The sequence below is a fragment of the Clupea harengus genome, chromosome 17 (genome assembly GCF_900700415.2).
Source record: "Clupea harengus chromosome 17, Ch_v2.0.2, whole genome shotgun sequence".
In the NCBI taxonomy this organism is placed as follows: domain Eukaryota; kingdom Metazoa; phylum Chordata; class Actinopteri; order Clupeiformes; family Clupeidae; genus Clupea; species Clupea harengus.
Window position 1 is genome coordinate 2,041,546 of NC_045168.1, and position 15,088 is coordinate 2,056,633.

At 44.2% G+C, this 15,088-nt stretch overlaps 1 protein-coding gene across 1 annotated transcript; it reads right to left on the reverse strand.

Moving 5' to 3' along the window:
- Positions 1-1,263: 1,263 nt before the first annotated feature.
- ofcc1 (orofacial cleft 1 candidate 1) lies at positions 1,264-8,500 on the reverse strand. Its single transcript, XM_031584370.2, has 3 exons — positions 8,209-8,500; positions 3,986-4,130; positions 1,264-3,061 (listed from the first exon to the last, which is right to left on the reverse strand). Exons 1-3 carry the CDS (start codon positions 8,335-8,337, stop codon positions 2,994-2,996), a joined length of 342 nt encoding a protein of 113 aa, XP_031440230.1. The 5' UTR covers positions 8,338-8,500; the 3' UTR covers positions 1,264-2,993.
- Positions 8,501-15,088: the final 6,588 nt, after the last annotated feature.

The window sequence follows — 15,088 nt, forward strand, 5'->3', positions numbered from 1 at the left end:
CTCCATTGTGCTAGATGGGTATTTGCGATTATTCCTCTGTTTGCAGCTGAATGTTCTTCAGTTGAATGAACTAACTGTTTGATTGACAGCTGCATAATTAAGGATTATATGCTGAGGTATGTGTCTCCACAAAGAAGGCAATGAAGCCTCCAGTTCTTTTTCTCTTTTTTAATGTTGAGGAGGAAGAAAATTGTGGTTTGTTCTTCCCTTTGGTGGAGAACGTCCTCAAGAAAAAAAATTATAAAAAAAAAAAAAAAACTTTCATCTCTTCATAACCCAAGGAGAGAGGGAGAAAACGAGATCTTTAAGAAATTACTTGAGAGAATATTTTGTGTTTGTTTTGATTTCTAAGTGCCTCTGCAGTTCAATAAGCAAAGGTGTAACTAATGGTATGAACTAGTTTACATGGTGAATATTAGATGAAATTGAATTCGCCCTGAATGATTGCTGAAGGATGTTCTGATTCATTAATGTTATGCAGAAACATCCTCAAGAACTCTGCATTACTATTGCATTAAGGTTTAGATTCCTTGCATGAAATTTATACATTGAAAGATTTAATAAATATACCTACAGATCATTGGGCACTGGATAAATGAATGTCACAGTTTGTTGAAAATATCAATTTAAAAACAACAAAATAATCATGTATTATAATGCGCAAGTTCTTCAAAAGGTTTAGTCTTTTTTTGTTTACTTCAGCAAGTAGCCACCACAGGAGGGGTTGGGCAAACACCTTGGCGGTAGAGAGTCTGAATTTGCTTTGCATGAATCACTTTTATTTCGTTTAATTCAAATGAACGCAGAAGAGCCCGGCGACACTGCCTGCAGTGACCCCCCCATCACCACCACCACCTCCATCTCACTGCGCTTGGTAACGATCACCACTGAAGTTCAGAACACAGGAAGGCTTTATGCGAATACCACAAGCTGAGGGCTACATAAATATAGTATTAGACAAAGCGTTATTTCTTTTTTATGTATTTTTCTCACCCGCTCGCCTCCCCCGACTAGTAACATCCCCAGGTTTTGGACTATGCAGATGCAGGAGCCTACTTCAAAAAGTTGCAGCTCCCATATGATAGCTCGGCAAAAAAGGGCTTTCTTTTAACTTAAATCAGCAAATGCGCACAGAGGGACCCAGAGGCGTCGTTTTTAGAAATAACTGCTCCCAGCGATCGATTTGAAATTTAAATTGTGTTGGAACGGTGTTTGTCATTAGCAATCAAATATTTGAACCGTTGGAATACCTTTTTTTCGGAAATGCACACGAGGCACACTAGTTTGTTGATGCAAGGGGGGAATAGGAGAGGGAAAACTTCACTTTTAGGTCATCATCATACATAAAAGTCAACGGCACAGTCAATGGGAATGCGAGGAAGACCAGAGGCACTCAGAATCCATACCAATTTGGCTCGCTAAAATTAAGAATGTGTTTATTTAAGCAAAACTGAGACTTGACAAAATACAAATAAAAATGTCACCAGGAAAAGTTAAGATAATATTTGACCGTGTTAAAAAGACTTGAGGGACAATGAGGGACAATACACAAACCTTGGACCAAGACTCAAAACATGGAATTTTACATCACTCAGAAGATGCCATTTGTGTCCACTGCGCAGTGCTTTTCTTTTTGAACTCTAACTTTAGCTTTAGCTTTAACAAGCTTTTTACCGGATAGCTTTGTGAAATGTGTTGTGCAAACACAATGGCCCAATATGTGCACAGTTGGCCCACTGCTTGTGTGCCACATTTACCATTAATAAACCATGAGCCACAATTCTGAGCAAATGCGATTTAGTAACAGCAAACCCGCACAGCGCTGGGCTCTGGAGCCCAGGGTATTGAAGGTGTGGGTGTGTGGATCTGACATGAAGGTAAAGCCGGCGTGTCTGTTCTCTCCGCAGAGCCCCTGCAGCCACGTCTGTGATGCTTTATACATCGCACAGGGGGGACCGGCTTCAGTGGCCTTACGTGCACCAGTAATGAGCACTCCGGGTGGCATCCCAAAAGACACCACGGCTCCTCAGAACTTTTCCTGAGCCGTAATGGCTGCCCCATAAAGTGGAATCATCATCAATGAAAATGACAGGTTATTAAGATCCAATATTAACCAATGGCGTTTAATATGATAGGTTATCTATAAAACCTTTACAGCCGGGCTCCCGTGCGAACAGATTCCGGCCCTGAGCCCGGTGTCATAGACACATGTTAATAAGCCCACAACCTTTAATTAAGCAATATGTATAAGCAGGTCCCCATTAGCAAGTGATTTGTGGGCCAGTTCATTACGTCAAGCACCAGCTAGCAGACACATATTCAATACAAATCAAGGCCGCCTGAATATTATCCCCCTTTAATGTGGACCTGATATTGATATTTTATCACTGGGCTCTGATTAGTGACTTTTAAAATCTTCATTTTTCATGGCGTTGGGGCAGCAGGGAGGACCTAATGGTCTCTATTCATTTTGCCACCGAATCATTACTTTACATTGTTTATTGAGCTATGAATGGCAGGGTAGCCTGTATTTATGGAGCCTGGGTAGTACCCAAGTACTGTATATATGTCCAATCATGTCTTTGACATTCCCTTACGTGTGAATCCACAGATATCTCTTTAGCATGTCAGCAGCAGGTCAATGAGATACAGTCTGCACAGTTAGTGCTTTGTGTTAAGTATGCAAGGATGCAAGGTGCAGTTCAGTGCTGATATAATGTTAGAATGTAAGGAAGGAAGGTAGCCTATTGCTATTTCTCTACTACCTTCAATAAAACTATGCATTCAGCATCACTTTACAGGCTAAGGTGTTGTAACAACCGATGTACGAAGCATTTTAACCAAGAGCTGATGCAGTTTCTGAGTAATAACCTACTGCAATGAGACTATATTTAATCAGAGGCCGTTATTTACAGTACATTAACAGTTCACCTGCTTCTTTGGGTGTCAGGAGGGCCTGATAGTGGGAGGGTAAATGCAGAGTCTGAGTAGGATCAGCGAGGGAGATCTTTCAGCGTAGAGTCAGAGACACTTCCTCCAGCAGGCTCAACTCTGTGAGAGCCTATGAAGCAATGGTGGTAAGAAAGGGAACAATGTTTAGTTAAGTTTTACTATACAACAGTTAGATCTGGTCAAACTATTTATTCATTTCTGACTGGACAAGAGCCATGCCGTGAGAACAACCTAGAACCTAGGACAACCTCACTTGGACTCTTCTAGTAATCACTCTACATTTTATATACTTTAACCGTTGAATTGTAAGATGTCAACATTCCATTTATTCAAAGCGAGAGAGCAGAATGACAGGCAGCAATTTAATAACATTCCATCTGATGAAATGGAGCACATGGAGTAGGGGGGAATGGACAAATTAACGTCTGACCTGAAGACAGGTGAGTGTACAAATGAATGTGCACAAACAGCCTCTCTGACTCAACTTCGCTGCAGGTTGGGACTATTTTTTGGAGCGTAGAATGAATAATCAAAATGGAAATAAACATAAAAGTCAAAATCTGGTGTCATCAAACTCAATTAGTTGGTAGTAGAAATGTTGCATAAAAGCAAAATGACACTTGTGTTCGTAGGGTTGGTAAAAGAGGCCTCCGGTGTCGTGCCTAAGGCTGAATCACAGCGGTGAGAATATCCTTCACCGTTCCCACTCTCACTCGTGTCACATTGCTTAAATATGACATGTCATGTATTGAGTTGTAGCGGTCATATTAGGAGAAGGTACTGTATGCTAATACTACTCATATGAGAGTGTGTAACTGTAACTGCCTCCTTGCTAGCATGCCTATCTCCCGTGCCCGAGGTTGCGAGTTCGAGTCCAGTGTGGGATTGTGCTTGTCTACGGAAAACACAGGTTACATAACCAAGATAACGATCCATTCTAACGTCAGAGGAACATCGGAATTCGTGCAAGGAGGTGTTGATACACATTAACAAAACGATGTTCTTCAAAAACAGCCGATAGTGTTAGACTCACGGAAAAAGGGCTTCTTCCTTTTCCTCTCTCTGAGCTGTTGTGAGGAGCAGGCTCCATTTTCCTCTTCCTCCTCCTTGTCCATCCTGTGCCCAGGCTGAGACGTTTCATCCTCCAAATGAGTGACACCATCAATGTCACCAATCACCTACACACAGTACAGAGGCAGGTAATAGAATAATAATGTTGCTGACTTCTTATCTGTTTCTGTGCACGTACTTGGGGCTCACTCAGATCATTCAAAATATCCAAAGACTGTTGAACGGCAATGCGTATTTTTTAGCAAATAAAACGATACATGTCATACTGAGCAGATGTCTTACAGTAAAAATTATGTATTTGCCACAAAGTTGCAGGACAATTAGTGTCTTCAGACTGACCTATTCATACCTTAGAGGTACTCCAGCTTGCCATTAATCTCAAAGTATGCAACATAAAAACCCAAGGGCACAGAAAAAAACAAGTCGCATTCCTCTCACTAAGTAAACCATAGTCTCAATCAACCACGAGGAGGAACAATCAGAGGCAGGAGGGAGTGAGGAAAAACAGATGCAGTTTCTCAATCGCTGCAAGGCGCTCTCTGTAAAGGTTAACTTCACTCATAATCCAAATGCTGAACTGGGTTGATGTTGGTGAAGTGTGGCTTTTGTTAGCCTATCTAAGCACACTGACTCATGGAAAGATAGGACATGGATGGAAGCTAGCGAAAGCTCTGGTGAGTTATTAGTCCAGGAAAGAGCACACTGTTTAAATGGCACTGTCCTCTTGGCTCATCCAATCAGCTAGAGGCTAAGACAACTCATCTGAGGAAATCCCTCTTGGTTAGATTTCATAATACTACTACTACTACTACTAATAATAATAATACTAATAATAAAAATAGTAATAATAACATATTATTATTTAGATTGTAAATGTATTTTAAGACTTTTCAAATTGTATCGTTTTGTGGCTAACAAATAATGTAGAGGTTAACACGATTTGAGGTACAAAACCTTGTCAACATGCATGTTGTTTTAGTAACATGCAAACAATGTTTTAAACATTATAATAAGAATTTGAAATACTGGGTAAAAACACAATGACACAGTATGTAACAATGTGCCAGAAAGAATGTATGTATGAACACAAAGCGGTCCATCCAAGCAAAGCCAGTCTTATCACCTGAGACATGGTAAACCAACTGATAAATGCAGACACAGAGATGGCTGTATTTACTGCGCATCAGCGGCGATCATCAGCATTTCTTCAAAGCATAAATAATTTGCACAGAGGTAATAAACAAGCTGTTGGAGCGTTAGTTGTGCATTTTTAATGGAACTTTTACAGAAGTCGAGCCAGGCTTCGCATATGCTGCTCATCGTATATGGGGGATGGGGGCGAGATGATACAACACAGTTGGCTAGACCCGCATTTTTAGGGCCGAGGACATTTCACTGGTAGCCCGAGAGAAAAAGCCACAGACACATATAAAGCCAACGCCGTTTTACTATGGAGGGTAATGAACACGCCTGCGTTTATGTCCCATGCCATCTTGTTTCCACAGATGAAGCTGTTTTGCTGGCCGTCTTTGAAGTTAGCAGTGTCGCATTATCCAGAAACTGTTATCCATTGTCATTTGGAACCGGATAACACATCTGTTTAAATAAACTTTGAGCATTTCCAAGTTCCTCAGTCTTCTGTGACTTATTTTCCACATCCGTCGGCAGTCAGAGGATTGCTTTTGATTACACCATTCCTGCCATTTATGTATTTTTCTGAGACGGCATATTCTCTCTTGATGGAGGTTTTAGGCTGTCTCTTAAATCACATTTGTCTAGTCTTGTATGTTTACAATTCCACACCATTTGCTCTTGATTGCAGTTTGGAAAAGCACTATCATACTTCTGCAAAAGCAAAGTGGCATGGGCTTGTGTTTTGGTAGATGTGATCCATTAGTCAATACATGCCCACAAGACAAAAGGACAACCACTTTAGTAGATACATTAATCCTTAACACATCCTTAAGACATAGATAAGCGTTTGGCTGAACACTTGATTCTCATCCTTCAGATAAACAACACAAATACTGGACCTGTGAGAATTTTTCCATCAATGCTGACAAAAAATCACTACCATAATATTACATTTTTGAAATTTTCGAACAGAAAACAACAAAAAAATGATTAGCCATGAAGTGTTTTTTTTTTCTCTTTTAAGGTAATGTGTTGTCCTAACATCCCACAGCCTAGATTCTTTTTTTGGTTAAGGGGCATTACTGCCTCAGTACAAGTCCTCTCCTAGGAGCTGTCACCTTGAATCTGTGGCCCAGTTTGTATACAGACCCTCATAGCACCACACAGCATATTGCTTGCAGAATTATAGAAAACATTAATAAAATCATCTCAAGTGTGCTCCTGAGTGTTGGGGATGCCCTTTGGATATTCTTAGATGTATCGCTCTACCTGAAAACAGTATGTCTATAGATATGTAAAGGCATGGAAAGAAATTAGTTTAAATATGTAAAGAGGTCTGGCTGTATATCACCATATAAAGGAAGTGGGCGTTCTCTGTGTTTGTGTGTGAGTGTGTATGTGTGTGTGTGCTGTGAGTGAGTGAGTCTATGCCGGCATTACTGTCACCGTCGCTCGGGGTGCGCAGACACGGCTGCCATCAGCGTCTTTCACGCGTCACCCCGCGTTGCGGCGCTCTCCCGTCACGCCAGCCTTGACACCGCGTGACATTCCACACTGCTGAGCGCCGCAGAAATGACACTGTTTTACAGCCGAGGCCCGACGGAGGCTACGCAGATAGCATGGCAGCCCAATGTTTCACTTTTTACATTTCAGCGGATATGAGATTCCTCCACACGAAACGCAGGACACACAGTGAATAAATCAGAATGACAAAGGATGCTGGGGGTTGATGAATCGAAGGCGTCGACTCTTCTGGGTGTGTGTTTTTACACTCTAGGCCTGTTTCTTAGCCCATTAACAACAAAATCACCTTGTTTTGAAATGAGAGTGTGCGCCACACTTGCGGGTAGAATCCGTATGCCGCCCATCTTGTGACTGATAAATATGCTGTGTGTTCAGACCACTGCTCATCAGTCAAACAACAAGCTTGAGTTGCCATTAGGTAACGGCTCTGCCTGGGAGCTAGCCGTTGACGTGCTCTGTACAAATCTGTGTTTTTTTCCCCGTTGTTTTTGACGTGGAAGTTTAAAATATTAATTTTGTTGGGACAATCCAGGTTGCTCTCGGGGGATGGGAGTTAATTCATGTGCTAGCAGTTGTTAGCGCGCGAAATCAGTGGTACATTTAATTAGACGGCAATCTGGGCAGCAGTCTGCTGCAGTCTGCCTGACTGCATGCGGTAATGTGTGAAGCGGCAGGCAGGGGGAACACAGTGAGCATTAGCGAACGCATCCCAGTTAAGATTTCCTAGACGAAGCAAAAAAGAGAGTGGGAATCAGTGTGAGGATGTGTGTGAGGATCACCATTGGAGTGAACTGTGCTTCTCCTTGCTGGCCGTGGGAGAAGTGCCTCAGGAAACGGAGGGAGTCTGTGTGTCTGGGATTCTTTTTATGTGTGTGTATGTGTGTGTATGTATGTGTGTGTGCAGTAGGACATGTACAGTTGTATCTGCGTCTTCCTGTCCTTGTGGGTCTGGTTGTTTGTCAACCCTCTAGTTTGCAACAGCCTCTGGGTTGGATCAAGCCCTTAGTCGGGGCCAAATCAGGGCCAGATCTGATGTTGATAGTTCCTCTGCATGCATCACGGACTGTGCTATTGTCTGTCTATGGTCATGATCCTTCTGTCTTACATACAATAGTTCAACTAAATTGCTTAAAAACATGAATATCTTTGATACTGCTTATTTACATTATAAGCTGATTCTTAGCTTTACTAATATTTGTAAGAACAGAACAAGATAAAGGCAAAGAAGGCATAGGTTTAAACAAACAAAGACCGAGGGATGACAAATAATGACAAATAAAAGAGAAATAGATGGAGGGGCACTGAGAGCAAGGCAGATTTAAAGACAGCGAGACTGAGGGTTGAGAGCAAAGAAGAAACACACCGTACCATGGAACAATGGTAGAAATAAGGGGGGGGTAGATATAGTGGTAGACAGACAGACGGACGGGCGGATGTATGGACAGACAGACAGACAGACAGACAGACAGACAGACAGACAGACAGATAGATAATAAAGAGAGAAACAGCAAAACGAAGCTGCCCAACCTCCACGATGGCTCCGTTGGGCTGTCTAAGGAAGTGCCTGTAGCGCTGTCTCAGGCCGCTCAGGTGCAGTGTGGAGATGGACACATGGGTGCTGCGCTCGCCGCCGCCGCCGCCTTCTCCTGCAGGCATACCCCCGGGGGGGTCCGCCCCCACCCTCACTGCTCCAGGCTCCTCCTCCGTCCAGATGTAGTCGTACACTGCCACCTAGTGAGACAGACATCCCGCCGCCCACCCATTACATCACATTACATTAACACAACCACTAGCCACCATCCTCTCAGACCCACCTCCTCCCATCCCAACCCAACACACACACAGCAATTTAATGAGCTAATGGAGCCTGTCAACACCCAGACAGGGAAAGAGAGGCTAAAACAGAGGCATCGTGCGTGTGTGCATGTGCATGTGATCTGTGTGTTTGTGTTTCTGTATGTGTGTGTGAGTGTGTGTGTGTGTGTGTGTGTGTGTGTGTGTGTGTGTGTGTGTGTGTGTTACTGTGACTGAAAGGGTACAGGGATGAAGGGAGGAAGAGAAAAAGAGAAATAGGACAGAGAGAGAGAAGCTCATAATAACGTGTGTGTGTGTGTGTGTGTGTGTGTGTGTGTGTGTGTGTGTGTGTGTGTGTGTGTGTGAGTGTCTGGGTGCAAAGGGTGGGTGTTCACTCCTGTGATTAAAAGGCAGCACTAGCGTTAGCACTGCATATTTGCACAAATGCTCACTTCGACGCAATTACCTGGCCCTACCTACGACCACAGCTTAGCACTCTCAAAGAATCAAACCAAAACAGTTGACAGTAATCCTCTTTAATTTGCCCTGCACTTTAGCATTTCTGGCTGAACTCACTTTAGTAAAAAGTCAAGAATGCAGGGGATCAAATTTCTGAATTATTCACCCCTCGCTGACCTTTTCCAAAGCACTCTGGCATTCTTAGGCTTGTCCTGAGCTCCATTAATAAAAAGCTCATGATTATGGGCTCACTGGAAGAACACCCCCAAAAAAGGAAAACTGGTGACCCATCTATCTTGTGAGCGCTGACTTAAAACTAATATGGAGTAACGTTGCAGCAGGTAAGAGATCAGGTTGCGTTGGCGGGCGGTGTTGTTGTTTATGCATGCCGGCGCTCACACTGTACCTGTAATGCAGTGCCTCGCTCTATTGGGAGAACACAGGAGGCAAGCGGAGCGTGTAACATGTTATATAGGTCATGGAATGCAGAGGCATCGATGTGTGAAGATCGCGGTGCCTCTGCCCGATATGTCGAGGCTGGGGCTGCTTTCAGAGGCCAGCGCGGTGCCAGTTCCATCACGAGCGCACACTCCGCAGTCACTCTGACCTCTAGCCAGGTGCAGCGAAAAACACATGCAAATGCAGCAGACATGCACGCACGGACGCACACACACACACACAAACACATGCACACACATACACATGCACATGCACATGCACGCAACAGCCTAGTGAATATGCATGAGCCGCATTAGAACACGGTGCGGACACAGTCTTAATCACGAAATGTGCCACATGAAGACAGACATGCATGATGAGAGAGAGAGAAAGCGAGAGCGAGAGAGAGACCGAGAAATAGGGAGAGAGATAGAGAAGTTCTTGTGATCCTGATTTGAACAGACTTAGCAGCAATTAAAAATAAACACAGAGTGCAAAGAACAGGCCAGGACCACTGACTATCCTGGCCAGTCTAAAATAACTCATCCTGAGAGACCTGGGGTCTTCAAGGCCTACAAAAACCAAGGAGAGATTTATACGGGACGCCGGTGCCTGAACACCAAAAAAGCACCCAGATAACAACTGCCTCTTGAAAGGATGTGGCCCTGAGCTGGCAGAGCCTCGCCCGATCGGGCCCAGATGCGCTCCACAGCCAGTCTCAACTGGGATGGGACTCATCCTCTGAGATGGGAAACAGATTTTTTGGGGGGCCTGCCTCCATGATCGAGGAGGAAGCAAGCAAGCAGGCAGGCAGGACAGGGCAGGCCCAGCCTCTGCCAGGAACAGGGTAGGGACCTAATTACAGCATGATTCACTCTCTCTCTCTCTCTCTCTCTCTCTCTCTCTCCGTGTGTTACTGCCTCCGACAGGTTCAGTCTGGGTGAAAGGCACCAGGAAGTTTTTCAGGCCGCAGCCGAGTTTATAAACTCAAGGTGACCCCCTAATTGGTTCCGTAATTACGATTCGTCTGGAAAAACAAAGCCAGCTCAATGAGGGGGGAAGGCTATGAGGCAGGGTCACGGTGAAGGAGAGACTTAATTTTTGTGTATACCCCGTGTCGTGATTTCTTTAACTACTTAGACTGTTGGCTAAACACAACTCGCGGTCGTTAAAGAGCACGAGAGCCATTACAGCACGTAATTAGACACTTCTTGAATACAGACAGCCTCGAGTGAAGGACTTCTTTGTGAGTCGTCAAAGGAGAGCTGAGAAGCCATCACAAAGAAATCATGAAAGATTTTCCTACCTCCACTTGACCTAATAGCATGAGTACATTTTGACTAGTGTGATTTGCTCTCGTGAAATACACAGCTTTCCCTAACTCCACTTAACCTAATACTACTTCATCGCTAATAGCTTGAGTACATTTTGACTAGTGTGGTTTGCTCTCTTAGACACAGCATTACGCATATCGGCACCACAAAAACGAGATTATTTAAGATGAGCACTTATGCAATGGTGGTTCAGTAAATGTAACAGGTGTTGCCTAATGAGTGTCATCCCCCTTTTCTGCACATGCTAAATCTGCTCTTGTGGTTGTTTTTCAGCAAGCTAGTTACACACTAATCTGCATGTGAAATTTCTTTGACGAAAATGAGACAAATGCATAAACAGGGTTCCGTGACAACGATGCGCCATTTTGAGATAACATTTCATACATTGCATCATGGCTCTCCTTTTGAATCATTTATGAAATGCAATGAGGAAATAAAAGAAGCCTTGGTCGGGTGTTTGCCTGGCTCTCCTGAGCGCGACTGAGTGCTTTCTTTGCCCCATTGTTCCATCGGATAGCACTAAGTGACTGATTTAGATTCAATGCCTGGGTGTTCTCAGGGAGACCAGCTGTGGGTTAAGCTGATAGCATTCAAAGTGAGCTAACCTAATTCCAACCAATCTAGCCCCGATTTATTGTTGACGTCTGTATTTAGAAATCTGATATAGTCCATATCAGTCTCTTTACTTGCATCAGGAGAGACAACCATTACCTTTTTTCGAGGACTATAAACATCAAACCATGTCTCCCAGCCCGGACATAAATTCAGGATTTGCAGACGTTACGGCAAACGCACAGACAGGCCAAGATCCAGGAAGTGCGGATCAACCAGAAGCCACCGCACCAGTGCTTTTCAAGCGAGTGTGTGCCTGCATGAAAGCAAATGTGATTACACGTCTCCATGTTTGCAAAAATGGATATCCGAAATTCGATAAGCGCAATATTTAAGTGTGGGTGTGCACCAGCGCTCCATGCTTTCTTAATGTAACAGAGAGAGCTTGTTTGTTTCAAAATGGAGTACTATGCATTGGTGTATTAATACCAGGAACTGTTATAGCTAAACATCCAAATGGGTTGGAGCTGTAGACTGAAAGCAGAAAGACTACAGGGGTTGATAGTGAAAAGATATCGTGTCTGCTGCGTCTGTGTCATTTAAAAAACTGACCCACATACTTATCTAAAAAAAGAATAAAAACGTACAACTAATAACCAAAAAAGAGGGCAATCACACTCTAAAGTAATAGATACCTTCCAAAGGATAATAGTCTACTCTGTGTTCAGAGCTCAAAATGCAACTGTATGCAACTGACCTTGACTGTTACATACTGAACATCCTGTTTATTTTTGCTGCCAGTTCCTCACAGCCACTTATAAGCTAGACAAAATAAACACCATAACAGCCACATATCACATATCATGTATAGGCACTGAAGGCCAAATCTGTCCTTATTGGGCCCTACGACTGTAAGATTACATATGTGGCTGGGTTAGATCTATCTCAGTATATTAGGCTCACTGTATGTTATGTCATGCTTACGACATTGGGGCTATAATGGTAACAGATGACATGTTACTAAACAACACTGCCAGAGAGAAGGCAAAAGAGAAAAGAGATAAATGAGAAAGAGGGGGAGAGAGAGAGAAACCGAGACGGAGGGACAGGAGAGCCTATGCGCCGATGTAGCAGGCCAAATCAGCTGTGTGATTGATCCAGACGAGAGTGAGCGCCATCATTACCAAGCAGACTCATCCAGATCCAGCTCTCCCTTTTCACTCTAATTTTACCTTCCATTTGCATGCTCCTTTGGACTAATTAAATCTCTCTCTCTGTCTCTCTATTTCTCTCTCCTTGCCTTTCTCAAGTCACTGAGATGACAAATAATGCAAGGCAATTTTGGCACATTATTATGTATGAAATGTGAAATGTATTCCACTTGGCTGAATATCTTGTGTGTAATGAACAACAGCCAAGTCAACTGTGTGTGTGTGTGTGTGTGTGTGTGTGTGTGTGTGTGTGTGTGTGTGTGTGTGTGTGTGTGTGTGTGTGTGTGTGCGTGTATGCCTATGTGCATGTGCCGCCTGTGCCTGTATGAGATCTTCACCTCTGCCTCCACCTCCCTTTTCTTATCTGCTTTTTTTTTTACTCCCCAGTTTTTCTTTTCATCAAGACAAAAAGCTGCTGACCTTCCTGTTCAGTACCACCCACCCGCTTCCTCCTCCCCGAACGCAATTTATATAGAGCTGCTGCCTTTCCACCGCGGATCCTTTGGGTTTTCAGCTTTCTGTCCCACTTGGCTTTAATTTACAGTGGGAAAATAATTACAATCTCACTTTTTGCAAAGAGTGGAGTGAAAATGTAAACAATGCTTCCCTGCGGGCGAGTGCTTCATCACGTTGACAGGTGCATTTGAATTTACCTGGGTGGCGGACAGCCTGGGTTATTTATGTGTCAGTCGCACATGGAAGCCCCGGCCCAGGGAAGATGGGCAGCAGCAACAGTGCCGGAGCAGCTAGGCAGCGGTGGCAGCTTGCGCCCCTCTAATCCCAGGGTCCAAGGAGCCCCAACACACACACACACACACACACACACACACACACACACACACACACAGGGCTCTGAGATGGCTGAGAGAGGGCCAAACTAGTAACAAGGGCACATTCACACACACAAACACACTCACACATGTTCACAAGCACACATAGGCGTACACGCGCACACACACACCACACACACACACACAGAACATAGCCCATAACAGAAACTAGTGACACACACACACACTCACACGTATTTTCAGACACAGGCACCCAACGAAGACCCACGTGTAGTAAATATACACACACACATATACCATGTAAATATACATATATACACAATATATACCATGGACCACAAACAGTCATGCAGACTGCTGTGAGGGCATACACACACACACACATAAACGAAGCTTACAAATTAGGGGCCACACAATTTACCTGCAGTGGTGTTTCCCCAAAGAATACATAAACAAGAACAAATGCATTCGCATATACATAAACACATAAACACACACACACAAACATACACAGACACACACAGACACAGACACACACTCTCACACACACACACACACACACAATCTGCCACCCCCCCCCCACACACACACACACACACACACAAACATACACAGACACACACTCTCACACACACACACAGACACAGACATGCATCCACACAGACGCTCTGGACACACTCATATTGCCTGCGGGCATCTGTGACTGGGTAGGGAAGCCTCCTCAGTGGCTGTCTGTGCAGTGGCCGGTCACACACACACACATGGATGTACACACACATATGCAGGCACACACACACACACACACACACACACACACACACACACACACACACACACACACACACACACACACACACACACACACACACACACACACACAGCTCAGTCAGCCACACTCAAGCACAGTTCAGCAAGCAGCACATGTGCACACATGCGCATACACACACACACACACACACAAACACACACACACACACACAGCTGGCTGCATTTCAAGGCCTGTTCCTGTCTGAGAGGCAGCAGTGTGCACAGGGACAGACCAGCGTGTGCTGCCGTGTGCTGCAACCCCCCCCCCCCCCCCCTATCGCCGGCGCGCCAACAACGCATGGCTACGCGGGACAAGCTAAGCCAAGCCAAGCCATTAAAATGGAAATAGATCTGCTATTATTGTATCGTCTCCACGCACACGAGCGAGAGGACGTTGAGCATGTTGCTCGTGCACAATTAGGACAGCCTGAAGATGGCCCGAATTACGTCTCCATTGTGACTTCGGAACGTTTTGGCCTCTGCTCGGCCACATATCTGCCCATGGTACGGAGGCGGGAACGACAGTCAACTGTTTCGAATTACAGCTGGGTAACAAATCGCTGTTTACTGCAGGTCAAATATTCCTGTTACAGTCTGCTCTGCCTCGTTATGATAAGAGCGGTAATGTTAAACTCCTGTATATGACTCATATCTCTTTTAGTAGGATAATTGGAGTACAAAAGAAATTTAACAGCAATATATATATATTTGGCAGTTAAGATGGCCGTTTTTGACGGTGATTCCCAGAGGGGGTGGAGGGGAAGCAAACAAACAAGGCCAAGTATTTACAGTAAAAATAAATAGGATGACTTGGGAGTTTAACTGGCGATGGTATCTCGCGTTAGATAATCTTGTAAGGGAATCTGCATAATTTGCTGTCACTAATCTTCCTTTATCCACTGCAAATAAGCCAATTTAATCCATAAGCAACTCTGAAGAATGGATCCTTCACTTTGTACGGCGCGTGAACCACTGATGCCTCGAAGAGATCCGTTTTTTCGAGGTTTGTTTTGAGGGGCTG

What these genes read in the sequence shown, in the direction of transcription:
- ofcc1 (XM_031584370.2), bottom strand. Translation starts at nt 8,337, where the DNA reads ATGCCTGCAGGAGAAGGCGGCGGCGGCGGCGAGCGCAGCACCCATGTG. An exon ending in CCAACGGAGCCATCGTGGAG is followed by an intron (nt 4,131 to 8,208) that starts GTTGGGCAGCTT and finishes TACTGTGTGTAG; the next exon opens with GTGATTGGTGACATTGATGG. An exon ending in AAGGAAGAAGCCCTTTTTCC is followed by an intron (nt 3,062 to 3,985) that starts GTGAGTCTAACA and finishes ATTGCTTCATAG; the next exon opens with GCTCTCACAGAGTTGAGCCT.